The sequence below is a fragment of the Semicossyphus pulcher genome, unplaced genomic scaffold (assembly GCF_022749685.1).
Source record: "Semicossyphus pulcher isolate SPU_LCO1_2020_fin unplaced genomic scaffold, fSemPul1.0.p SCAF_4, whole genome shotgun sequence".
Taxonomy (NCBI): Eukaryota; Metazoa; Chordata; class Actinopteri; order Labriformes; family Labridae; genus Semicossyphus; species Semicossyphus pulcher.
In genome coordinates, this window is record NW_027211715.1 from 16,728,600 (window position 1) to 16,755,174 (window position 26,575).

At 43.1% G+C, this 26,575-nt stretch overlaps 1 protein-coding gene across 1 annotated transcript in view; it reads left to right on the forward strand.

The window, feature by feature from the left end:
• Nucleotides 1-26,575, forward strand: part of cpamd8 (C3 and PZP like alpha-2-macroglobulin domain containing 8) — a 41,860-nt gene that overhangs the window by 14,132 nt on the left and 1,153 nt on the right. The window contains exons 23-44 of the mRNA XM_069680640.1: nucleotides 169-299; nucleotides 486-537; nucleotides 691-989; nucleotides 1,825-1,893; nucleotides 1,981-2,137; nucleotides 2,278-2,454; nucleotides 4,207-4,288; nucleotides 8,848-9,004; nucleotides 9,415-9,489; nucleotides 12,210-12,375; nucleotides 12,943-13,029; nucleotides 13,200-13,336; nucleotides 13,488-13,643; nucleotides 14,410-14,472; nucleotides 16,655-16,920; nucleotides 17,014-17,101; nucleotides 20,500-20,574; nucleotides 20,768-20,873; nucleotides 21,076-21,186; nucleotides 21,267-21,479; nucleotides 23,453-23,527; nucleotides 26,208-26,409. Of these exons, the coding sequence (XP_069536741.1) occupies nucleotides 169-299; nucleotides 486-537; nucleotides 691-989; nucleotides 1,825-1,893; nucleotides 1,981-2,137; nucleotides 2,278-2,454; nucleotides 4,207-4,288; nucleotides 8,848-9,004; nucleotides 9,415-9,489; nucleotides 12,210-12,375; nucleotides 12,943-13,029; nucleotides 13,200-13,336; nucleotides 13,488-13,643; nucleotides 14,410-14,472; nucleotides 16,655-16,920; nucleotides 17,014-17,101; nucleotides 20,500-20,574; nucleotides 20,768-20,873; nucleotides 21,076-21,186; nucleotides 21,267-21,479; nucleotides 23,453-23,527; nucleotides 26,208-26,409 (2,944 nt within the window). The remainder of the gene's footprint in view (nucleotides 1-168; nucleotides 300-485; nucleotides 538-690; nucleotides 990-1,824; nucleotides 1,894-1,980; nucleotides 2,138-2,277; nucleotides 2,455-4,206; nucleotides 4,289-8,847; nucleotides 9,005-9,414; nucleotides 9,490-12,209; nucleotides 12,376-12,942; nucleotides 13,030-13,199; nucleotides 13,337-13,487; nucleotides 13,644-14,409; nucleotides 14,473-16,654; nucleotides 16,921-17,013; nucleotides 17,102-20,499; nucleotides 20,575-20,767; nucleotides 20,874-21,075; nucleotides 21,187-21,266; nucleotides 21,480-23,452; nucleotides 23,528-26,207; nucleotides 26,410-26,575) is intronic.

Sequence of the window (26,575 nt, forward strand, 5' to 3'; positions counted from 1 at the left end):
GGGTAAGTAAAACCGCAAACCTATTGTGGCTTTGAAGCGCTTGTGCCATCTTTGCATGTTCTTAGGGACCTAGCAACTGGCATGGGGCAATTCTAAACAACCAAAAGGGATGACACAGTGACATTATTGAAGCAGCAAAGCTGATTCTGTTCTCTGTTGCTCCGATAGCCCGAGCTATCGCCTACAGTGAACCAAGCTGCTGTTCAGATGGACTCCCGACAGGCAAAACCAGCAATGACGTTGATGAAAGAAGGACCCCAATCGGCCTGGACTATGTCCGCAGGACTGTCCAAGTGGAAGTAAGAGAGCTGATATTTATCTTTGTCACATGATAGCAAAGACTGCGCTATATGTTTTATTCGACATAATGTCAGAATTTTGTTGAGATGATCTGCCTGCACATTTTATTTTAAACTTTTATCCCCCTTTTTTCTTTCTTTGTCTGTCCTGTGGCTGTCTGTCTCTTTCTCTCACTCTCATTATAGCCAGAAGGTCTGCCCAGAGAATACACCTACAGCGTCTTCTTCTGTCCAAACGGTCAGTGTGTAAATGTATCTATATTACATCAATATGAAAGATAGTTTTCCTTTTGTAGCTTTTATATCTTAATACTCTGAAAATTGCAAATATACTGTGAAGACTGTCAGTTTAATTTATCCTTATTGCCAAAGTTTATGTTTCCATTCTCAGAGAGAATCCACATTTCCACCCCCAATAAGTACGAGTATCAGTATGTGAAAAAGCCAGCCAAGATGAACCAGTTCCAGGTGGCGGTGAAGACCCACAACGATGCCCATTTCGCCCTCTCTGCCAGCCCCCATGACAGCGCAGAGATGCTGGAGATCGTACTGGGGGGGAGGCAAAACACTCGCTCCTGGATCTCTGTGGGCAAGATGGGCGATCCCCTGGTGAGTGCCTCCACACCGGGCATCCTCTCCTGGGACGAGTTCCGCAGCTTCTGGATCAGTTGGAAGGGAGGTGTCGTACAGGTAAGGAGACAAAGAATAGAAGTTGTTCTTATACATCTGAAGAAAACATTACAAGCTTTGGCTATAAGACTTCCATCACAACTACTGTCGCTCCTGTAGAGGTTTAGTGTGATAGATTGTCACCATTGATTGACTGTTTAACAGATGAGCACAAAGAATGTTCAAATATCTTACAACAGATTTTGTTCAGATCAATTGTGGATGCTCCGATACAAGGAGAGTAAAAGAGCCTCCACAGGCCATGGGGTCTCTACGTTAGGAGGACTGGCGCCACTTTTACTGGCATGCCTTCCTTTAAGGTCACGCTTAACGGGTTTGATGTTACTGAGGACACTCAGTGATCCATGGCCTTTTTCTTGCATGGCACTCTCCGGCTGGCACACTGCTCCCCCTCCCCAGCATTAGCATCACACCATTCACCGAAAACAGCAGCTAAAGACTAAAAATTGCAATCCACTAGAGTACATTTATTTTTAAGGTGGATGATTGAATTTTGTGTTGGATGAGCTGTTGAGCTCAGCTTTGGTTTATTGTGATTATGCAGTGAAACTGTAGTAGCAAAGAGGAAATGGGCTCTACATGGGTCTGTTTGTGTCCGTGACTGTGTGTGGGAGGTGAGGGAATCACACTGGCATCACCAACACTTCGCAGGACGCTGTTAGTGCTTAGCATGGTAGAGTCCAAAAAAAGCAACAGCTGCTTTCTCAAGTGGTTTCACAGTTTGAGGTGTTTACTTCCATCTTTTTGTGTTGTATTTGTCAGAGGGAAAGGGGCAGTGTTTGTGTGAGCAAACAACCAAATAAAAAGCTTTCCTAACACTTTCCCATCTCTCAAGGTGGGCCATGGTTTACATCCATCCAATGAATCAGTGATCCTCCAGTGGTCTGGCCAGTTCCCCGGACAGGTTTGACTGTTTTTATGACATAGTTCACGAGTTTCAATACTTTAATATTAAGAGATCATTTAAAAAAGGCTTAATTCGTCCTTCCAGGTGCGTCACATCGGCTTCTCAACCGGCTGGGGCTCAGTCGGGGAGTTTAAGATCTGGAGGAAAGAAGACTCTGATGAGAACCACAACGAGGCCTTCACTCTTGGCGTCCCGCACAACATGGTGCCTGGATCTGAGAGGGCCACTGTGTTTATGATTGGTAAACCTTTTATGTGGGCATGCATATACATGTTTTTATTGTGTTAGAAACATTAATATTCATTTTCTATGTCCATTTTAATCATATGTATATCCTTAACCTATCCTATGTGTGTGTTTGTTTGTGTGTTCTTGTATCAGGGGATGTGATGGGGCCAACTCTTAATAACCTGGACAAGTTGTTGCGGCTCCCCTTTGGATGTGGGGAGCAGAACATGATCCACTTTGCCCCCAACGTCTTTGTTCTCAAGTACCTGCAGAAGACGAGGCAGCTCAGCTCTGAGGTTGAGAATGAAGCTACTGACTACCTTCTGCAAGGTAAAGAAACTGTAACTGGATGACATGCTAGTTGCACTCATAGACCAAACTTTGAATGCAAACGTATCCCAGTGGGTTAAAGATGGCCTCCTTAGTAAGCTTTAAATATACTGTCTATTTTGGTCTTTACAGCCTATCCCATGTCTTTTCCCAAAAAAATCCCTGAATCAATAATCGAATATTAAACACTCAAACGATCCCTTTCGGGACCACTGAATCACACATATGTGCGACTGGGCAGATACCTCATGACTTGTTTATCCAAAGATGTGCTGCATTAACGAAATGTTGCTGACTTGCCTCTAATTAGCAAGCAGCTGTCTAAGCAGAGGAAAGCAAAGCGTCAATTATGCTCTCAGAGTGTGCCCTGAATCTCAACAAGTCAAATCCCTCCTGGCCTGACTGTGCACAAAGTGACTTAATGCTGAGCGGAAGGAATGTTTCCTAGCTGTTGGCAAGTTGTACGTTGTTGTTGGGTTTTCTGGAAACTATTCGAATGAAGTTTACCTTGGATAACAGATTTTGTTTGTGGAACCGTGGAGCCTTGGCCCGGCTGGCAGCTAAGACTTTGGATCACAGATTGGAACATGGATGTTGTTTTTCAGAGTTACCCAGACCAATCTTTTCTCCATCTCCTCTGTTTTCTCCACATACGCTCAGAAAGACTGATTTACCACCAGTGACTCATAACAGACTTTTTCTAGCTCTACCAGCGATAGGCTATCCTGCAATGGCAAAGATCAAGTGTTATTTTTACCATCCTGACAATGAAAGCGGACTTAAAGCTAACAGAATAACCTGCTCCCTTGTCAGAAAAGGCTTCTTTGCACTCAGACAGCTGCTAAGATGTGTAACAAGGCTCAGGATGTTAGAAGAACTCAAGTGTGTTATAGAGGAAGAGGTGGATTTCACTAATAGGTTTACACTCCTATCTAAGCAACATAAATGCTCTATTTTATTGTAATGGCGCAATTGTGATGACCAATAAAAGCAGCTTTGTTGTAGCAGCAACAACAACTACCAACCACACTTGGTATTTTTGCAGGCGTAGCTTGCTTTGCTGAACATAGTGTTCCCCACGCATTACTAAGGCCATTAACGTCATCTTGTTCCTCTGGTGTCCAGCCTTAACTTCAAAGATCACATGATGAAAGTAGAGACTGGCTGAATGCATTATGTTTCCAGGTTTTCCATCGGTCCATCTGTTCATCCATACATATGTCACATTCTCCGGAAACTTTGGGCCAAATGTCCACTTGGACTGAGGCATGAACTGATCAGATTCTGGTGGTCAGTTGGTGAAATTCAAGGTTGTTGTGAGTTAACGTCCTTCCCATTCTCGTGGACATGATTTCTCTGGAACTCTGTGGAGGGAACATTTTTAAATCTGGCACAATTGTCTGCTGAGACTCAAGAATGAAGTGGTCAGAATTTGGTAGTGGAAGTTCAAGGTCACTGTGACCAAATGCCCATCACACACCCAGCAATCCCAGGAGGGGTTTTTATTTTGTCGATGTCCAGGAGAACTATACCAACCTTGATCAACTTCACTTGTTGGCATATCATCACCATGCAGTTATTCTTGTTTAAAACAACCTACAGATTCATCCTGTTTTCTCTTACTAATCACAATTTATCTATTATACTAATTACATTTATCCTATTACATTCAGTATGTAAAGAGCCTACAGATTGATCGCACCTTGCTGATGTTGCTCTCCCCATACATCTGCCATTCTTATTCTTACCCAGGCTACCAGAGGCAGCTGACCTACAAACGGCAGGATGGATCCTACAGCGCCTTCGGAGAGCGGGATTCTTCTGGCAGTATGTGGTAAGTCGTTGTAGGTGTAGCCGATAACGTTTGCACAACTCATACCAGCAAAACTATCCTGAGCTGTAGCCACATTCTTCAGCTTCAACCGGGACATAGAAGCAATAAAGTTTTTATCAGCATCTCAGCGTGCTGTGCTCAAATGAATCTATTCCTGTCGATTTGTTTGAATCACCGGTGGGTGTTTATTTCATGTTCACACTGTCTCGGGGCAGGGAGACGGACAGAACCATCTCGTGATATTTGTAAAAGTGAAATCAATGCTCTCGATGGGGAGCTCCGCTGCTCCTCTGCTGCTTGCGTTTTGAGGCCTAGTCCAATGTTCATACCTCTGCTTGATTTATGAGCCGAGGTGGGTATTATGATATTTAATGGAGCTAACACCGTGAAATAGCAGGTTATATAAACAGCAAAGAATCATAAACAAACTGCATAATTGGATCCCTGAGGTAGGCAAAGCAGTCAGGGTTTATTTGCAGTTAATCAGGGTTCATATCTGTGGCACAGGGGGGACCCATGCTGCTTTGGCCCCACAGAAGAACTCATGCCACTATTGGAGACAAGTCGCCTGGAACCACTTCACCAAATGGCTCTCTACCGTTTTCTGACATAGAACACAGCAGTGGAGCGTGCCTCTTACTGACTCACTACCTGGGTGTAATTGGTAACATTAAACTTTACTATAAACCAAACTAGCTGTGGAAACATTGGACTCTCCTCTACATGACTTTTAGAGGATATGATGTAACAAGCACTGTTTGGAGTTTTTCTTGGCGCCCGAGGCAACAAGTGTGGGCTGTGGGCACAACTTTGGCGGTGAACCTTCAGTACGTCTGCATCAGACACTTAATGAATCCATCAACAACATGTTTGCATCCAAAACAAGCGCAGCATTTGTTTTAGTTTCAGAGTTCATGAGAGGAGCAGTTGGTTTACTACCTGCTTAAAAGCACCGGTAATTCAGTGTTAATGTATTCCAGCTTGTAAAAATGTATCTGAGTGGAAATTGACAGGATCTAATAAATAGATTGAACATTATAACAAGGGCTGGCAGCGATGGTTTGCTTTTTCTGATGCCAAGGCTGTAAACGCTGCACAGAGTGAGCGAAAAGCTCAGTGACCTAAGGGCTAAATATGTAACATTTCCCAACAACATGTCTTAACTGACATATAAGATTATTCCCATAGTTTCCAACAATGTCCAAAACAAGATAAATCCTTACTTTTATTCAACCTCACAGTGCGTTTTTCGCTCACAGTTACTTGTGGATCTTTATTTAAATGATTAATAATACATTAATAATACTTCAATACTTGTCAGTGAACATGATTTATGTCTGAGTCATGTCTGATTTTCACCTGCAGGGGTGGTGTTTTAACAATAACAAGAAATTCTCTGATCCCACACGACTTCAAGAAGCCATCAAACTGTATTGTATTAAGTAAAAGACAGAAATTACATGTTGTATGTTTAATGTTTATGAGTATATTTTAACCCCTCCTTGGCTCCTTTTTATGTTCAATTCAATGATAACTACCTCCTATTCTACCTACGGCAATACAGAGTGATAGGGACATTGGTGCATTGGGTGCAATTGCCATGCTTGTGAGGACTTCTCATTGAATATATTCCCTTACCACTGACCACTAGCGTAGCCCTTTAAACTGCATGCCTTAATGTAAGACAAACTTTATTTCAACCAGAACCTTAATTCCAAGATGGATTTTGTATTGCCTTTTCATCCGTCTGTTATTAAGTAGTTAAAAAGACAAATTACTTCCCATTTCTACCATTTGAGCAAACAGACAAAGCTGATTTGTAGCTAGACTATAAAAATGCTTTTAACAAACAGGAGCTCCTGCCCTTAAAAGATATTTATAAAAGTGGGGCAGTCCTTTTTTTTTTTTTTTCCCTGACAGTCTCAGTCTTTGGTTCTACGTGTTGAGGCTGGCATGGCATTTGTGTCTGCCCAAAGACTGATCTGACAGCGTTAGCATGGTGCGGGAGGGGAGGGGGGGGGCTGAATACCAGAGATTAAAAGACCTGATATCTGCTGCTGTATTAAACTAATAGCTCTTTCCAGCGCTGTGCCAAACTGTCAAGCTAATGTTATTTTCTTACCTTTGCTTTAGCTTGGCTCAGGGGACATAAGCGAGGTTGGTAACTGTCGGAGAATGATAGCTCTGCAACAAGCCTGCATGACTTCACATTTGGTGACATGCACACTATAATTTATTTTTATGAAGTGCAAAAGAAAAGGTAGTAAAAATAGAATAGATAATATATGTATAAAATGTTCAGCCAAAAACTACTCTTAATATACTTGTGTCTTGATTTAATTTCCTAGTTTGGCTGCAATAGTAGCGGTAGTATGTAATCCATCATCGGCTTCAGAAGGCTAAAATAAGAAAAACCTTTTTCGTAATGTGTTACCTTAATCCAGTTTAATCTAGAAGGGAACACGGATAGCGCAGACCTGTGCCAAGGCTAAAAGTTCAGTCCCCTATACAAATGTGCAAGCACAACCACCATGTAGTCTGAACTATTTCAGAATACGGTTGGGCCTAGCTGAAGTATCATCTCTGCTTTAATGTACCTCTAAATTGGAAATATTTCACCTGCTTAACATCCATCCATCCATCCATCATCTATACCGGGTATCCTTTTCAGGGTTGCAGGAAGCTGGAGCCTATCCCAGCTGTCATTGGGTGAGAGGCGTGGAACACCCTGGACTGGTAGCCAGTCGATCACAGGGCTAACACATAGAGACAGACAACCTTATACACTCACACCTACGAGCAATATTAGAGTCACAAGTTAACCTATCGAGCATGTCTTTGGACTGTGGGAGGAAGCCGGAGTACCCGGAGGGAACCCACGCATGCACGGGGAGGACATGCAGACTCCACAACGAAAGGCCCACTGTGTCTGAACCTGTGTTTGAACTAGGAACCTTCTAGCTGTGAGGCGACGGTGCTTACCCCTGCAGCACCATGCAGCCCATAATTAACATGTATTTGTCAAATGCAGAAAACACCTGGTACAAATATATAATGAATCTGCTGCAATATTATTGCTTGTTAGTAAGTGAGATCCTGAGCCAGTTCCAAAGTGCTTGACTATAGTCCGATGCGGTACAAATTGAATGGGTTCCTCAAAGTTTCATGACGATCAGGCCAGTAGTTTTCCTATACTCCTGCTGACAAACGAACAGCACCAAAAACAGGCTAAATCACTTCAACAGGAGTGAGGAACAATTTCTTCAAGTCCAACTCATAACATTCCCCATGAATTGTCTTAAATAGAAACTTCAGATCTTCCCTTTGAAGCATCGGGCTGGATAGGAGCAGCTCAGAGACGGGATTTGGAAGTGGGAAGTCAGAAAACAGGAGAAAGAAAGAGGGGGGGGGGGGGGGGGGGGGGGGGGGGGGGAGAGAGAGAGAAGGGATCCGGAGGGGCTGACCCCTGCCAAGGGCCGAGTTGTGGAAGTCAGCTTGTCTAGTGCTTCCTTCCTTCCTCAAACTAAATCATAGTTACACTTTCCAGCACCTTTCCCCGGGGCCTGACATTTAAAGCCATTGACACAATATTACTTAACATTAAAAATTCCAGCAGGCTTGTGGCTACATCCCTAGTTTTGTCTCGGAGGGGAAATAACATCCAGGTTCCAGCCAGGGAAGATTTAATGTTTCACTTTATGAGAGCAAAGTTGTTTTTTTCTTACTCATCTCCCCTGGTGCTCTTTCTTGGATTCCGCTCTCTCTCTCTTACGAGCCGTGTTGAGAAACTAGAGCGCGACCTGTTTATTTATTTCTTCATTTCCATCTTGTGTTTCTTTCTTTTATGGTAAGCAGCTTGCCTCATCCTTTCAGTCAGTTGTGGTCAGGGGTGCTGTTATGGAATGCCTCGCTGTCACTGAGGAGTTGTTGGCCCGAGACTGCAGCTCTCGATCACTACCGGGAGGTCCGTTGTTTATGGATGAGTGTGTGTTTATTAGCTCAGCCGTGTCCCCCAGGGCTAACCTTGGCCTTTCTCTGTGGTTCCTCTGGTCCTTCTTCGCCATGGCCCACAAAACCACGGCTCATAAACTTTCAGTTGCACTCCCAGGCCAGCCAGAGGACCCAGGGACCCCTGTTTGTATTAGTTACAGCATGCTTTTGGGGAATCTCCAACATACATGCAGGAAGACACTTGATTAGCCTGTGTGAGATATCAGATTCACTATGGCACAGCTGGCGCATCCTGTAGCGATGATCAAACTGTGCTGCACCCATCTGCTCCCCTCCAGTCCCCGCATCCTCTCCTTTTTCCATTTCCTCAGATCTGTCCACATATGAGTCCTTTCTCACTCTATCTTTGACAAAAACAGCCCCCCCCACCCCCCTCTGTTGAAAGACTGCTTGTGGAAAACTTCTCACTCAGTTGAAAAACTCTTTATTGTTAAGTATTTTTGAGGGATTTGCCGCCACATGTTACCAAGGATCTTACATTTCTCCTCTCTCATCTCCTTCCCTTTTCCTTCCTCTCACCCCTCCAACCCCGTCTCTTCTTCCTCTAGGTTGACAGCATTTGTGCTGAAATCCTTTGCTCAGTCTCGAGGTTTCATCTTCATTGACCCTGAGGAGCTTCGTGCTGCCAAGTCCTGGCTCATCAAACATCAGCGAGATGATGGCTCCTTCCCCGCCATGGGACGTATCCTCAACAAAGACCTGCAGGTACATGCTTGTGTCTTCGTGGGTTAAGATATGTTCGTATGTCCCCGTTACATTAGACGTCTTGAAGGATCTCTGATTTCTCCCTTAGACGATGATGACGTGGTTTCTGTGATTCTATGATTCTTTAGTTTTTAGTGTATAAATGTGTCAGGTACAAGATGATTCAGACCACCCTCTAAGCAAGCTTAAGTAGATCTGGAGAAATGCATGCCTAAAGTTACCGGGATAACATCTTAAAGTCCTAAAATGTTTACACGAGAGGGCTTAAATCTTTGGTACTTAGATGTGCATTTCCAAAGGCAATGCCACCCCCATGGCTGCCACTGGATTTACTTAATTTCCATATTCTATAAAACAACATGAAATTAACTGAAAGCTGTGCTAAACGTGTGTTTATGTTTTGTCTACAGGGAGGAATCCATGGGAAGATCTCACTTACAGCTTACGTGGTAGCAGCTCTGTTGGAGACGGGGATAACCACAGAGGTAAGCAGTCTCCGTCACAGTCACAGCTCAGTGTTGAACTAAACAGTGTTTAAAGTGACGGTACTTTAAAGTTAAAATACTCCACTTTTCCTGATCTGTCACCTAAAACATTTGACTCATGTTGCCAACGTGTTTAAAGAAGCAACCTTTTTAATCGCCGAGAGAAAACATTGCGCACTTCCTGTCCCACTTGCTCCACTTGTAGCCCGTCCTTCCTACCAGCCTGCTGTGAATTAAAGCACAGGTCGTGTGTGGACATATCTCTGCATTCCTGATAGCTGTGAAGATGGATGTGCTGGCAGGCAGCCTACTCAGATTTGTTATGCCCCAGTGCTGCTAATCTAATACCTAATCATGTTTTGGACTACATGAAAAGATTTACTCTGACATGCAAAGACAATTAAGTACTGTGAAAGACAACTCGGTTGCATTCCTCCCTATCTCCTTTCTGTTTTGATCTGTGTTGCTCTAATTCTTTATCTTTTTTGGCTCAATGTTTCTTTATCTATCTAAAAGCCATAAATAATCAAACACTGGCATCATATTTGCTATTCAATCCGTAAAAGACACATGAAAAGGGGAAGTTAAACCATAAATCATCCTCTGCATGCAGTGCTTACTCTGGCAACATGACAGCCTCTAAACCTCTGATTGTTTTTGCCTTTGATCTCTCCCTTTGTCCACACGGTTGACTCTTTATTTAGCATTTCCTCTCTCTGGCTCCTCTCCATCCATCTGCCTCCCTTCTCTCCTCCGCTATCTATCCCAAAGGGCTTCTCTCTCCCAGTCTGTCCTTTTACTACTGATAAAAAGTGAAAAGGTATCCTTCACATCAAAGCTGAACCTTCAACCCCCCTCCAATTTCACTTAATTAAAAGATGACTGCTCCAATTACAGTGAGTGGCTCTGGAGGCCTATCATCTCATGGATGAGAGAGAAGGTCACATCTGCATGAGATGAAAGTCAACTCTCGACTTTTTGATGGACAAAATTAATGTTTATTCAACAACAACTGAAACTAGGCAGAGGAGACGGTTGAACACTGGAGGAGAGGATGGTGACGATGATAGTGTGCGTCTGTGTAAAGGCATGCCATAAGTCTAGTCATGTAAGAGGCGTATCTGCGGTTGCTGCAGGAGAATATACAGCATATACAGCTTGCAGCAGATGTAGCAAGTCCTTAAATAACTGACAAAACCACTGTGATGTCAAACACTGGTTTGTTGACAGACGTCATGAAGGCTTGAGTTAGCATTTTGACTGCCGCCATGTTGGTTTATTGAAACAGGAAGTGACCATACTTGGACTAGAGGGTGCTGCTGGAGAGGAGCGAGGGGTTACCCAATGAAAATGTATCATGGCCACACAGTCTTTGCCTGAGGCTAATTCACTAACTACCAAGTGAGCTAGTTACCCATTGTGTTTCCCACAGATTATATTAGCGGTGGTAAGTGACCACGCTTGTTTATTAATCAAACTAAAGAAGGTTAGAGAGCTTGTTGATTGCAGAAGAGTCTCAAGCAACGTGTGATCATTAGTTACTGAAAATGTACTTCTCATCACTACGGCCCGCTGTCTTTTCTGCCGGGAAAAGCCAACAATCCTGACTCCGATGTGCAAGCAAGCAATAAATCAGTGTATGAGAAACAGTAAATGAGCTAACAAGCGATGTGTAGTGAGCGTAGACATCGATACCTGCTAATTAGTTGTAACGTATGAATAAAATATTACTTGAATCCACTAACAATTACAAAACAGGAGCACAGACTTCTTATATAGCATGTTAGTAAAACAAACCGCCCAGTGGGGCTCTGGTTTAGCTCAGTTGTTAGAGCAGGCGACTCCGTCGCATTGATCTCAGGTTCGACTCCTGGTCTGCCGGTCATTTGGTGCATGTCATCCTCCACTCTCTCCTCTGAACATTTCCTGTCACTTTTCAGCATTTTCATAAGTAACACAAACATGGCCAAGAGGTTAAGTTCAATGAATGTAGTGAAGTGACACCAAGTAGGCAGCTAGCTTCAACTACCTGTCAATCAAACCAACCACGCCCCTCATTATTTAAGTTACGTTTTTTTTATAATTCTAACAGGTTACAATTTCATTTCATATAATTTATATAAGGTGACATATATAAAAAAAAATGTCCCCTTACATGAATGGAAAAACAGCTTTAGAGAACAAAAACTATTACAATATGTGAGGATGGGTATTATAATGTTTGTACTATAATACTGGTACTATTTTTACCAGGTTGTAAACATGTTAATTTCTGCTGTAGAGTTTGGCATTTTAATATGGGGCCTAATGGGCATTGACTTGCTCTCTCTTAAGTGGCCACTCGAGGAACTGCAGTTTTTAGCACTTTTTTCAGAGCCTATAATTTTCAGCCCAAGAGGATGCCGCCTGAGCGAATCAATGTACATTTTGCCTATTTTAAAGTTAAACAGTTCACAAATATTGGAAGAAAAAAGATTTTTAAAACATTTGTTTACTTTTAATGTATGTTCTGTAATCTGTCCGTAGAGCTAAGACACCACGATTCATAATTTTTATCTGCTTAGATTCACAACCTTATTTCACTCGTGTCCTTCCTTGCAGAACAGCTGCAACACTCAAATATCCAAAATAAAAATCATTCAGTATAGAATACAGATATTAAGCATGACCATTATCACATGTTACTTTGTGTTTCTCATGCGCTGTCCCATCTGCTCCAGGAAGAGAAGGTGGCAGTTGCCAAAGCCAAAGATTTCCTGGAGAGCAACACCTACTCTGCTGATGACCCGTACACCACGGCCCTGTCTGCATACGCCTTGGCTCTGCTACGCAGCCCTTATGCACCACTGGCCCTGCGCCGCCTCAACCACATGGCCATCACACAAGGTACTACCACGCTCATCACTGTGCCGATTGAGGTTCATTCATTAAAGCTTAAGAACCTGGACAACAGATGTTGCTACAGGTGATAATCAAAGACCAGATGTTGAATAAGTATTCTGTAACAACCAGACAAATGTATTTTTCTATGATTAGCTCTTTGCAACAGCACAACACCATCACAGATCTACAGTTAAAGCCTCCTGCCCTGAGGCTGCTTGCAGTTTAACAAGTAGTCAGGCACCAGTTACAGGACAGGAACGACTGTGAAAGGAGCTACTGTACTCCTCAGCAGTAGTTCAGTCCCCTCCTCCCCTTCCCCCTCTGTTTCTTATCTCACAGTCGGTTTCCTATGGCCGCTTCCTTCTCTTCCTTTATACTGAAACTTTCTGCAGATTTGACCGAGTTTACTCTATCGCATAAATCTTATCCCCAAGTGCAATGAAGGCACAGGGCTTGGTTGCATAGTTGCTGAAAGATTCACACAATTAAAATATTGATACAATGAGTCATATGACACACTGTCGCCCCTGCGCCCTCTCTGTCTGCACATCACTCTGTTTGTCTTTGCAGACGGACTCACCCACTGGAGTCTGACTGGCAGCACTATGACAGATGAGGACACTTTCATGGGCTTCAGCGATGGCCTCTCTCAGTCAGGTATACTGCACGATCATTGTATCTAATATAACCTACTTATTGGTAATATAGGAGGAGGCAGAATCGGCTTCCTGTCATCCTCTTGGCCAAACACACAGATCTGATATTGTGTTGATCCCCGAAATAAAATACAGAATCCAAATGGAGTCATCTTAATTATCTGTTCCCAGTGGTGTCAGCAGAGGTGGAGATGACCGCCTATGGTCTCCTGACATACACCCTCCTGGGGGATGTGGCGTCTGCCCTGCCTGTGGTCAAATGGCTCTCCCAGCAGAGGAATGCCTTGGGTGGCTTCTCATCCACACAGGTTGGCCTGTTTCTCTTCTGCTTCTCTTGTCTTTTGGTTCATCCACTAATAAAACAACTTTCTTTGTGTTTAAAAAAGTAATTAATAATCAAATAAATGACAATACAATTTAATTTTTTTCTTCTGTTTACTTTCTTACCACCCTGTGCAGGACACATGTGTAGCCCTGCAGGCTCTGTCGGAGTACGCCATCCTGTCCTATGTGGGCGGGGTCAACCTCACCATCTCACTGGCCTCCACCAACCTCGACTTCCAGGAGACCTTTGAACTCAACAAGGACAACAAGAAGCTCCTGCAGAGTGCCAAAGTAAAATATCTATGCAACCAATTATTAATAAGAATCATTCTTTAGTGTCAAGCAGCTCTTTAGAGTTTTGCGTGCAGACGAGGAAAGATGCTGCAATTGTTTGTCCAGCTTTATCAACATAAATTGTCACTTTCACTAATGATTACCAGTTCTTTTGGGAGGACATTTTATTAAAGAAAAACCCAGCTCTCTAAAGCAAATTAAAACATTTCCCTTTTTATTATAGTGATTTATGACTCCGGTATGCACCAGAGCCACACTCTGGCATTAAACATTAATCTCCGTGTTTCTATGTCCGGCTGTTTAGTAGCCAAGACCTTTTCACACTGCCAAACCAAACTAGGCTTAACTGGGCTGGATTTCCCAAAAGCACCTTGTTGGTCTGTTGATTTAATAACTGTGTTTTATAAGCCTGGTTGCCCACACATTACAAACTTGACAGTGTGGGCACGAACGACCTTGGCCAGGCCACTGTGGCGTCAGGTCAGCGCCGCTGTGCGAGTAAAAGTGCTCCAGCAGACAGCCAGAGTGGCTCAGGTGAGAGTGCAGTTCGCTCTCTCTGCCGGGCATGTTCCTCTGCTGTGATTAGTGGTGTCAGCTTAATTGGGGGCAATTAAGTCCTGCTGGTTGGTAGCCAGGGAAGCACCAGTGGCAGCGCAGCAGCCTACAGCATTCATTCACTTGATAAATGACTCATTCACCTCTCCCTGCCCCCTCTGACTCTCTTTGTTTCTCTTCTTTCTTTGGACTCTCTATTATTTCTCAGATCCCGAGTATCCCCACAGGCCTTTTTGTCAGCGCTAAAGGAGAAGGCTGCTGTCTCATGCAGGTATTGTATAACTCACACAAACAGGCATATTTGCAGTCTTGAACATTGCCCAAAAAGGAACTGTATTGCCTCGCTGTAAATTGGAGTAATCTGGTAGGATTTATCAAGTTGTTTTGGAATGTGTTGATTCCTCCGGTACCGCAGACAGGATGTTGTTTACTTCCTACCTCATCACAGACAAACAAAAACCCCTTATCATAAACAGTAGGAGTCATCTTTCCTCTTTGTTCAATGAAATTCTCTCTCTTCTTATCACACAAGTTTGCTTTAAAACCAAACAAATGAGTTCATGAAGAAGCAATCATGATCTAAGATGTTTACAGTCTTTTTTTTTTGTGAGATTTGACTTGAATTTGACTCAGGCAGTGCCAGCTACGACAACAGATGTGCAGTGCAGTGCTTTAAATGTCTTCCAACTCGTTCACCGCAGCAGGTTTCTCACACACAAACACACAATTTCTTTCCTCACACTTCTACCCCTCTCTACTTTCTCTCCATCCACACCTCTCTGTGCGTCAACACACCCCTTTGACAGCCCCTCGGGCCAGCAGCACCTGGGCTCTAATGAAATACAAGAGCGGGGCAATCAAAGAGACCTGCCTGAGTGTGTGTTGCAGACGTACTGTATGTGATGAGTATACGTCCTGTGCCTCAGGAATATTATTTAGTAGCTTTGCAAAGGTCTCAAATCAGACTGGATGATTTATTCAGAATGTGTACACTTCTGGGAATAATAATCTCCTGTGAAATTAAAAAGAGCATCAAAGCAGCGAGTTGTCCTCAGGCTGAAATAGTAGTCCTCTGAATGCGTGTCTTGTGGCCAGTGAATATGATTTGTGGTTTATGCTTTTAAGAGCTGCCTAAGACTTTTCTCCCCCCGACTTTCTAGTCTTTTCAAGGCCGGAGGTCTTAAATATTTACACTCGAAGTTGGATGTTGCCCATCGATGATTCCAACCATTATATATATATATATAAAAAAAAAATACAATTAAATATATACATGCATATATACATATATATATATATGTATATATGCATGTATATATTTAATTGTATTTTTTACAAATATCTGCCTCAAACCCCATACCAAATATTTCTCAAACCATTGTTTTGATGGAAGACATAATAACCAATAACTGACAGGGCCTCTGTTTGTTATTGCTCATTTCTTCATATGCAAAAGTAAAACTACAAACAAAACATATGGTGAATTGTAAATACCAGCTGACATCACAAAGGGTAAAAAGCAACTTGATAAGATGTGATTAGTTTTGAAGGCATACTTTAAAGACGCTCCCTTTGTTACGGTTGTAACTCTTGATTTTCCTCTTTAGACTGTTGGCCTTCATCTGAGCGTCCAATTTGTTTCTTTTTCTTTGGATTTTCACTTCTTTTTGAAGTTGTATCTGTAGTCATCCATCTTTTCTTTGTTTGTTCAGCAATAGTAGATTACTGTTTACTCGCAACACTGGAAGAGACCGGAAGAGCAGCTGCTTAGCTCCGCCTAACCTCTCTGGCAGACCAACCACTGCTGGGTGATGGGAAACGCGTCACTAACTGGGCACCGCTTGTGATTTTATCCATGAAAGTTGCACAAGACACCCAGTCTGTAATACTGCAAATGCAAAGGCTTTCATCAGTGGGCCATAGTCTCAATCACCATTGTGTTACCTCATTTGGCGATAGATAGTGACTTAATAGACATTTATTTAAATGAAAATCTTCAAGATTATTCCTTTAAAGAACTATAAAACAAGAGATTTGACCTAATGATAGCTTTAGATTAAAGTTTTTTTGTAATTGATCCTAAGGAGGACATGAATGTATGCACCAATGTATTTATGGCAATTCATTAATTAGTTGCCGAGACATCAAAACTAAAGATTTACACCTCATGCTAGCTCTTGTGGAAATCCTAGAGAATCATTATATCTAGGCTGATTCATCCTCTGGGGATCACGAATGTCCGTACAAAATTTTGGGACAATCCCTCTTTTGGATGTTGTGATAAACCAGAGAATTAGTTACAACTTCTACCTTCTATAGGACAACTAAGGTGATTATGAAAGATATCAAGATTCATCTTCAGGGAACCATGAATGTCTGCACAAAATGTTATTGAAATCCAACCTTCTTCCTTCTTTAACAATACCCTCCAACTTCTCCCTGTGTGTCCATAGATCGATGTGTCCTACAACCTACCTGACCCGGTATCCAAGCCAGCCTTCCAGCTCAAGGTGGACCTGAAAGAGCCTTTTCAGGAGCGACACCAGCAGCCTCCGTCCTCCTCTTCATCATCGCCTCGTCATCCGTCCTTGCGCTCCCGAAGCCGCGCTGACAACCGCTCTGAGCTTAACCGGAAGCGGCGGGCACCGATCGACGATGACGACCCAGCTGCTTACCAGGACAAAATGGACTTCCACATTTCTTTAGAAGTCTGTGCCAGGTAGAAGACACACTACTGACAAGTCAAGAATGTACCATGTCACATGTGCAAAGCTTTGCTTTTAACAATCACCCATTTTCAATCTCTGTCTAGGTGGCTCCATTCCGGCTCGTCCAACATGGCCGTCATAGAAGTTCCGATGATTTCTGGTTTCCGAGCAGATGTTGAAAGTCTAGAGAGGGTATGCAATCACATTAAGACACATGCACACACTTCTCCAAAGGTTTAGAGACATCATCCTTAATATATACAAACCCATGGACACCCATATTGTTGGCTGACAGATTGCTAACCAGGCAGGACAAGTAGTCAAGTAAGTGGTCAAATGCAAAGGCAGGTACAAAGAGAGACAGATGGGTTCACATCTGGAGGCAATTTGACAAAAGCAGTATGTCACGGAATTCACCAGACTCCTGTTTCCTTTGCAAACCCTTAATTTCACATGTACACATTCACACCCACAAGTATGCATCCCCTTACTATTGGCATAAACAAACACTCAGCAGTCATTCTTTCCACTGAAGTTGTTGGACAGCACAGATCCTGAATGCTTCCTTCAAGTGGGACATGCCTTCTAAAGCGCTGTATGTTACACACATGTGCCGTGTGAAAGTATTTCATGTGTGTCTTGGTCACGGGAATGGTCATTAAGGTGAGGGTCCTTTTTATGGTGTTTTTTTAAGGTATGATAGGAGAAAGACCAGCCAGCTCAGAGCCTGTGAAGTTACAATGTCTCAGGGTCAGAGGCAGTTTGACCTCTCCGGGCCAACAAGACCAAACACACACACACACCTCATTGCGCCACATGAGGCACCTTTGCTGAAAGTAGTGTTTTTAAAGGACAACGGGAACAGACAGATGGACTCAAATGAACAGTAGACAGGACAAAGGAGAAGCAAGAGCAGGATGGACGGCCGATTTAAAGACTTATTGTGAATGAGAGAGTGATGTTAAACTTAAGGGCTGGATCCAGGTCAGCTCCCCAGCCACCCATCAGAAGCCTGTCTCTCATTACGAGACAATTATGGGGCTTCAGACTGCAGTCTTCCACCTTTTTATAAGAGCCACCTCTCTGGCTACCTGGGGAGATGTTAAACACATGCACACACATACATACACACATACGCTCCTGCGAGTGTGTTGGTGGAGGCTGACCTGAGTTGCAGTGGCTAACAAGCTCAGTTTACACCCCTGCTGGCCTCCCTTGGAGTTTTACTGCTGCCTGCCCGACTGCCACTTGCATTCCTCAATTTATGGTGGCAAGCTTGGCTTCTGCAGTCATGTCTAGTTGCTTTCATGGAAGCTGTAGTCATGAATGATTAGTCCGATGACTGACTGGGAGTTACCACAGCCTCTTATCACCCCATATAATGAGCTTTATTTAACAGCTGAGAACACACTGCACATATAATTTTTGAGCTATGGGAGTTCATTGGCAATGTTTTGTTGCTCGATAGACAAACAATGCTTTTGTAAACAGAGGGACAACTAGTGTGTGCGTGCGTGTGTTTATGTGTGTGTTTGTCTCGGTGGCGCCAGCTCAGGCTGAGCACCTCATAAACCCCTGCTGTCCAAAGGCTGCCACCTTTGACAGAATGAGAAATCCCCCCGTGGGTGGAATTAACTCTGCTGGCTCTCTATGAACACTCTCAAATTTGCAGTAAACAACTTCCTCATTACTCATTCATAAAGTCATATTTACAAGATATGGGCAGGCACGTCTGACCCAGCTATACATTTGTGCTCAAGGTACATAAAGTACCACTCTTAGCATAAATCACTGATCAGGTGATCCCTTTTTTATTTCAACGTATACAGGCCTAGCCCAGGCCATGATTGGTGCTGCACATGTTCCTCCCCAGCCATCATGTCAGGGTAGAGTGCATATGGTTTTCATTCTAGTATGTGGCCCACAGTGCACATGCAAATGTAAGACCATACAGACTCTGTGAGAGGGGTGATAAGGCTACTGTACAAGAGGTGTAAGAGACACCTTTCTGATTACAAATACTCCTTATAGTTCAGTTTAAAGATCAGAGTCACCGAGCATGCAGTCGGTTGTATGCATTAAATTCAGAACATAAAACAGTAAGTGAACACATCACCATTTATCCCATCACGATGTTCAGGACTGACTTCAGTATAGTAAGTAAGTTCTGTCTGTTTGAGTACTGTTATACAGTTATTAGCTGGCCTGTATGTATTGGTGACATTCATCACATGATTGTGGATTTTATTGTTTATTCACAAGCTTTTAACACCGCAAACACACTGTGTGTATCACAGCTGAAAGTGTTCAATCATTCATTCATTCAAACCTTTATTCAAGCCTCAAAAATCATTGAGGTTTCCCTCATTTGCCATGATGTCGAAATACAGAAAACGACACAATTAAAACAACCAAAAACAGAGTAATTAATAAAAACATTCACAAGCTGAGGTGAAGTGGTTTGAGATCGTCGCCTTCATTTGTCCGAGAGAAATTAGAGTGTCAATCCTGAGAGTGTGTTGTAAGTAATTCCACATGTTTGGAGCACAAAAACTAAAGGCGGATTTCCCAAGTTCAGAGTAAACGTGAGGGGCTTGAAGCATAAGACAGTCAGTAGAGCGAGTTTTGTAGGTTCCAGTATTCCAGTTCAGCTTGGATGATATGCACGGCGGTGAATGTCCACTAAGGGATTTATAGATAAAAAGATACAAGTATGTATCACGCCTCTGTGTCAGAGAAGACCAACCGTCTTTGTTGTACAGAATACAATGATGAGTGTTGTAGGGATCCAGTAACGAATCTAAGAGCAGAGTGATAAACTGAGTCTAGGGATGTATAAAGATGCTCTCTCTACGCAGTCAAGTTCACAGCTACTGAATCAGTCAGTGACAGTCGTGATTCAGTATCGTCACTTTGAAGTTCCTATGTTGAAGATACTTTCATACAACACTGGCTGAACAACAAAGCAGCTTTAAAAAGGCATGAACTATACCTGAAGGCAAAAAGTTGTGCCCAGGTTACAATGATTTATAACAGCTCATATTCAGGACTATTCACTATCAACATGTCAAAATGACAAAAGCTGGAACTGTCCAGTCGACTGTGGTGCTGATCATTATTTATGTCCATTTCCATGTTCATGACTTCTAGGTATCAATTAATGTTTAATTCAAATGTAAAACAAGCTTATACATGTACATTTTCTACATATGCATTGAGTCTTAGATTAATTTTGGCATTGTCAGCTGTAGTTTTTAGTATTTGCTATATTATGTAATATAATGGATTAGTGAGAGATATGTGTAGATACATTTTTGATTTCTATAAAAAAAAAATGTTGCCTGGTTGAACTTGTTGTTGTTAGAAAAGCTGTAGCATGTGCTAGTTTTAACAGGGTAATGCCAGAAAATACCAGTATAGTGCTTCACTAAGGACATAAACAACACACTAACACACACATATAACCTGCAAACTTTCAGCACTAAGCCAGGTCAAAATCTTTTTAACTCTGCATCTGCTCAGATTTGCTTGAGTCCTGCTTGTTGTGTGTTTTTCTTCACGCTGAGATTTTCTCTCGTCGTTCTGAGCAGCTGCTGATGGACAAGCGAGTGGGTCTGAAGAGATACGAGCTGAGTGGGAGAAAAGTGTTGTTCTACTTTGATGAGGTGAGTTCAATTAAAGTTCCCCTGCGCTTTGCTCATGTGGAAAAGAATACTTTATATGTGTGAAAAGACAGAGTTTACACAGGGTTAGGGAGAATAAAAATATATTTGCATGCGTCGTTCCATTTCTCTACATCTGTCTGTGCTTCTGAATGTTTTTGTCCATATATCTTCTGTGTTTGTCACCACCTCTTAGATCCCCAGCCAGTGTATGACGTGTGTGGCCTTCCAAGCTGTCAGGGAATACATTGTGGGCAAGACAGCGCCTGTTCCGGTCAAGATCTATGACTACTACGAACCAGGTGTGCCTCTGATGTATATTTTAAGTACTACTGTTTAAAGAGTTGCAGAGTAGGAAAACTGTCTAACTCACCGTGATTTATGAAGTGGCTTATTTTTTTGTGGAAATGGGGGAAGTTATGACCTAGTTATGGTGAGCGTCATCATTGTTTTGTGTGTGTGGATGTGTGAACGTGCCGGTGTGGGTCTGTGCTTGTCATGCAGCCTTCGAGGCCACCCGGTTCTACAACGTTAGCGAGAGCAGTCCGCTGGCACGGGAGCTGTGTGACGGGCCCACTTGCAACGAGGTGGAAAGTTCAACCAATCAGTGGATAGGTGAGACTGATGCTATGCCCTTAATGAATCACAGATGCCCCACTTCTATCAGTCTCTTAAAAAACATGTTTTTTCTGCAGGTTTTGTGCAGGCGAATCAGTGCAACAATGTGTTTGGCTGCTTGGAGGAGGAGCAGTTTGAGCGCTGCACTTGCTACAGGGACTGCGGTTATGACGGGGAGCCTGTTTGTGGGTCCAACGGGCAGATCTACCAGAACCAGTGTCAGATGGAGGTGTTTGCCTGTCGAAACGGGACACGGCTCAAGCAGGTTCCGATGTCCCAGTGTCCTCAGAGTAAGAGCTCTCGCTTTGCACACACAAGTAGGGCTTCTCACTCACTCGTGCTGCTGCTTGCACTATTAAATTGCATCTACTGAAATAGTAAAGAAACAGCCTAGCTGAATAAGTCAAAAACGTTGGGTAAGTGTTGCAGCAATTGGAAGTTTTACTGGCCGGACTTGTAAGTAATTTGCTACTGATAGGTGGGGCCAAACGAAACAAGAGATTGGCTGACATGAACCCACTGTCTGGCTGAATGACACATATCATGTGAAAGCTCTAGATTTGTAAGGAAACCCTTTTTACATTTCAATTCCCCCTCAGCGCCGTAACAAATCTCCGGCGTCAGGCCGCCTTTGCCATTCTACATTGGACCAAGCAACGCCAGCGTAAAGCTGCCCCAGTATGTGTGTTTTTACACAGCGTTCCGGCATTGCCGAAGCAAAACTTGCGCGAGGTGTAAACAAACAGCGCGTGCTTCAAAAACACCCACACACCGCTTTTCCGCCCTGCTGGCTGCGCTGTTCACACTGACGCCGTTTCGCCTCTGTTACGCCTCTGTTACTACCTCGGCTCAGAGGCGGAACAACTTCACCCCACCATTCCGCCTCCATGCGTTCTACATAGAAGACGAAGCGTAACAGAGGCGTAATAATCCCACCTTGAACTGGCAGTGTATAAGGGGCTCATATATCTCCATGTATTTGAAAAGACATAATCTCATACTACTGCTTACCACATCTACCTCCATGAAGAAGAAGAAGAAGATATACTTTATTAATCCCCGAGGGGAAATTCAAAGAGATGTCAGAGTAAGGGGGCTGCACACAGACATGCGCCCCGAGCAGTGGGGGGGATTTGGTGCCTTGCTCAAGGGCACAGTGCCCAGGAAACGAACTGGCACCTCTCCAGCTACCAGCCCCAGTTCTGGGGCTTGAACTGACCACCCTCTGGTTCCCAAGCCAAGTCCCTACAGACTGAGCTACCGTCTACCCCCACCTTTTATTCACAGACATTTAGATAATTAGGTCTAGAGTGGGAAGCTGTCTAGAAAGTCTTTTTAAGCTAATACCAACTGTATAACTGTAACTTACAGACATTAAAATCTATCTCTGAACTTTTTCTCCCTTCGAGTAAACAAGTCTGTGTCTGTAAGACTGTGTGTTCTGAGGAGCTCTTGTGATCTTGTGTATTTTATTACATACAGTCAGGTGGCTTTGATGTATTACAATGTGAGTGTGTAATTGTCCCCGTCTCCATTGTTCATGCGTCTGTATCAGTGTCCGTTTGCACGCACATGCACGTGCGTCCATGCCCATCAGTGTGCGCCCTGATCTGAGCAGCAGAAACAGCTGTTCAGGTGTTGAGCTGATTACTGGATGAGTTTTCTGAGGAGAGCAAACCGCCGCAGCCCCCCACCCCTCTCTCTGCGCTCTCTGCTGTATTACAGGGCTCTCTCCAAATGACAGAGTGCTTTTGTCCAGCCCTTTGAAATCCTTGTCACATTCCTTTCCGACGCAAAGCCCAACAACAAAGGAGCCTTCATGTTGTGGAGCAGATTGGGAAAAGGCATAGACAAAACTTTGGTGGGAAAAGACCTTAGTTTGTGCCAAGTGGTTCATGCTGTAGATTATCAAAGGAATCGTATTTTTGTTTCAAGCTCCCCGACCTTGTTTGTTTGTGTATGGTTGTGTGGGGGAGATTCCTGCCACCATTTTCCTGTTTTGAAAAGGAAAAAGATACAATTTGTTTCCACACACGGTCCCTCTGGCTGCTATTTTTGGACAGATTTCGATGCGGGCCTCTGTTGAGACTAAGTGTACATCATTATTCTGCCAAGAAGTGTTGCGCAGTGGGCTGGATAATGCTTCTGTGCTGTATTTAGATTATGCAACACTGAAACTCTGTTGAATTTGTTACTAGTTTTCTTAGGTGCTTTGGCAGCCCCAGAAATGCGAATAATCTAATGTGTGTGTTTTTATTTCCAGTGGAAACCACGGTGGAAGACCGGCAACCAATAGCGAGACAGGAAACCGAGCAGCCCTCAGTGCCTGTACACACAGGTAATTACAAGCACTGCACCTTTCCCTAATCATACACCCATCTAGCCCTTACTCTCACCTTGCAATTTTTCCATATTACCTCTCTCCTGCTCTCTAACTTTCCCTCCATCTGTCTGCTAAGGCCAGTGTTACCCAGCATCAGGGGCAGTAGCACTCTTTATGTCCTGATTAACTGCATGTTCTTAAAGAAAGCAGTGGATTGTTGGAGGAATCACTTGAGCTTCTGTGTCAGCTAAATGTATATCTAAAGAAATAAGACCTAAGGCCTGTCATAAGTCATTTGCATGAAGTATTTTCAGTAAATCATGTGGGTGTTTTCTTTTGTAATGTGGGTAATGGGAGTTCACAAGGGCGGGAAGAAAAAAGGAGTGTGAGACAAAGAGATGAAAGGGTGAATGGGGGGTGTAAAGCCTGAAAAAAAAGAAAGGGGAGAAAGAGAGTCGAAGAGGGATGAGCAGGAGAAAAGATGAAAGAGAGAGAAAAAAAAAGAACAGGGTAGAAAGAGAGAAAGGAAGAGAAGAGGAAAGCAGATACGAAGGTGGGGTGTGTGGCAGAACATTCCCCAGCCACCACATCATGTCTACAACCGGTGTGATAAATAGGTGGATAGGTTTCGCACTGCGGCTTGATTGTTGCTCTTCCATGAGCTTGGATCAGCTGCCACTTCCAGAGAGGCAGCCAGAGAATTCCTGATAGGATGTTTGGCTGCGTGCGGAGGGAGGATGTGGTTGTGTCACATTTGGCAACAAAGACATAAAAAAGCAGTGCAGTCACTGAGAGCTGCAGGAGCGTATATGTGTAGGATTGCATGTTGCAATATGTGAGCTGTTACTGATAAATAACATTAAGCTCTGCCTATGTGAATGTTTGAGTTTACAGGTGTGTGTATGTATGTATGTGTGTGTGTGTGTGTGTGTGTGTGTGTGTGTGTGTGTGATGTGGCATAGCCTGCACTGACTTGTCCGCAGCCTGCAGCTCCTAGTAGCTGCAGCTCACAAAGCTTCTCTCAGTCAAAGGTCTCCTTAGTACAAAGCTAACACTTCACACTAACCACAGGAATGCTGTTATGCTCTCTCTCTATCACACACATACACACACACACAAATGTTATATATCTTAATATGCACACACACTTACAAATATTGCATGCTCACACAGCCCGCCCGCCCACACTCAAACACACACACACACACATGCACACTCACCTACAATATGATAACCCTGGGATGATTAGATAGAATAAGTACTGTGAAAACACTGTCATTGTAAACCATTAGAATGTTGACGACATGCCCGCTAAGTGCACTCAGAGTGTAATAGGTGAAGGCGGGCTGTGCCAAGGAAATGACAGTTTCCACTGGAACAGTGGAGGAAGCTGAAGCTCTGGAATTAGCTTCCCTGTGCAGACTTGTCTTATTAGTGAACTCGCACAGGAGATCAACATACGGTGTAAGGGATACACAGGCTGTCAGAGTTTGAGATGATGATTTTCTCTTAATGCACAAGCGCTTTAGTCGTGTTAACTTTACATGTCCCACTTTAAAATGAATTGTTGAACATATTCTTGGTGTGTGTGTGTGGGGGACAGGGGAGTTTTGGCACTAGACTATAAGGACTATAAAAGCTCAATGTATATACCAAAATCTGTTTGTAGTGGACTCATAGTAGGTCCTCATAGTAACATTTAATAAAGATTTACATATATATTCATGAGAGTGACTTTGAAGAAGCGTGCTACACCAGATTACACCATTTTAAGCTGGGAGGGACCCCTACTGTCTGTAATGAGGTATTGCTACAAGAGCTACACATTTACATGAAATTAAAGGTGCAAATAAGTTTGGTTTACATTCAGTGTTTCTTACTGAAAAGTGTGTGTGTGGATCAAACGTGTTGAACGTGTTGAATGCATTCAGTTCGTCATAAAACATTTGAAAAGCCGTTTTTTCTTCCTCTTAAAGAGTTTTTAACTGGTTGAGAAACGTTCTCAATTTAACACTGATGAATCTTGAATTTATGACCTACCAAAGCAAACCAGACAGTCAGCAAGAAGACTGGCTATTTCTATATTGTTATTCTTAATGCCTTTAGTGCTGCAGGTCTGGTACTGATGATGGCACAATTAACCACATTATTCTTATATTACGCATGCATGTACCGGGATCAGGATCAGCAAAGACATAAAAGGCAAAAAAAAATTTAATAATGGAAAGAAAGCTGAAATGAATTGTGATAGAGCATTCATAAAACAGGTGTACACAGGTGTATTGTCCCTATTCCTCTTTGACAGGCATGAAGCACATTTCGATATGTGGCTGTTTAAAGGTCACGATGGACATTACTGTAAAACAACTGGCTGATAAATTAACATTCATGTTCTACTAAGCAATATCTCCAGGTATATGAAAGTTACTTAAACATTTTTTGTCATATTACAGTTATAAATCTTACATAGCCAAACATACAAACACAACCTCATTGTTATGCATCCTGTAAACTGCTGTTTAAAATATAAAATTATGCAGCATATTTCTTTCACTGGCTTCCAAAACAAATGCACATGCTAGCCAGATCATGACTCCAAAAATAGACCCAAAGTGGACCCATACTACCCATCTACCTACTCTCATTTAATTAAACGTGTCTCTGTTTTACTTTATCCCATCCCCAATGTCTCCAGGTGAAGAGGAGCAGGGCTCCATGGCAGAGGTGTCCTACTACTCCTATGAATACGATTCAGATTCGGAGCCTTTCCTAGCCGATGCAGACGGAGGGGACCATTTTGACCTTCCTGAAGGTGGGGGGGATGTACAGCAGAAGGTGGTCCTGCCAGCAGATACCCAGCTACCCTCACTGGACACAAAGAACACCCCTGAGCGATGGTATAAGCTGCTTTTTTTAATCTGACTTAGGGTTTCTAGATCTGTAGTAGGTTTAATCTTTTAACGGCTTTATCGTAGTATCAGATGTAGCTATTTACCAGCATTTTAGGTAATGATTTTCAGTTATGCGATGTATTAAATAAAACGTTTGCTGCTTAAATAACAC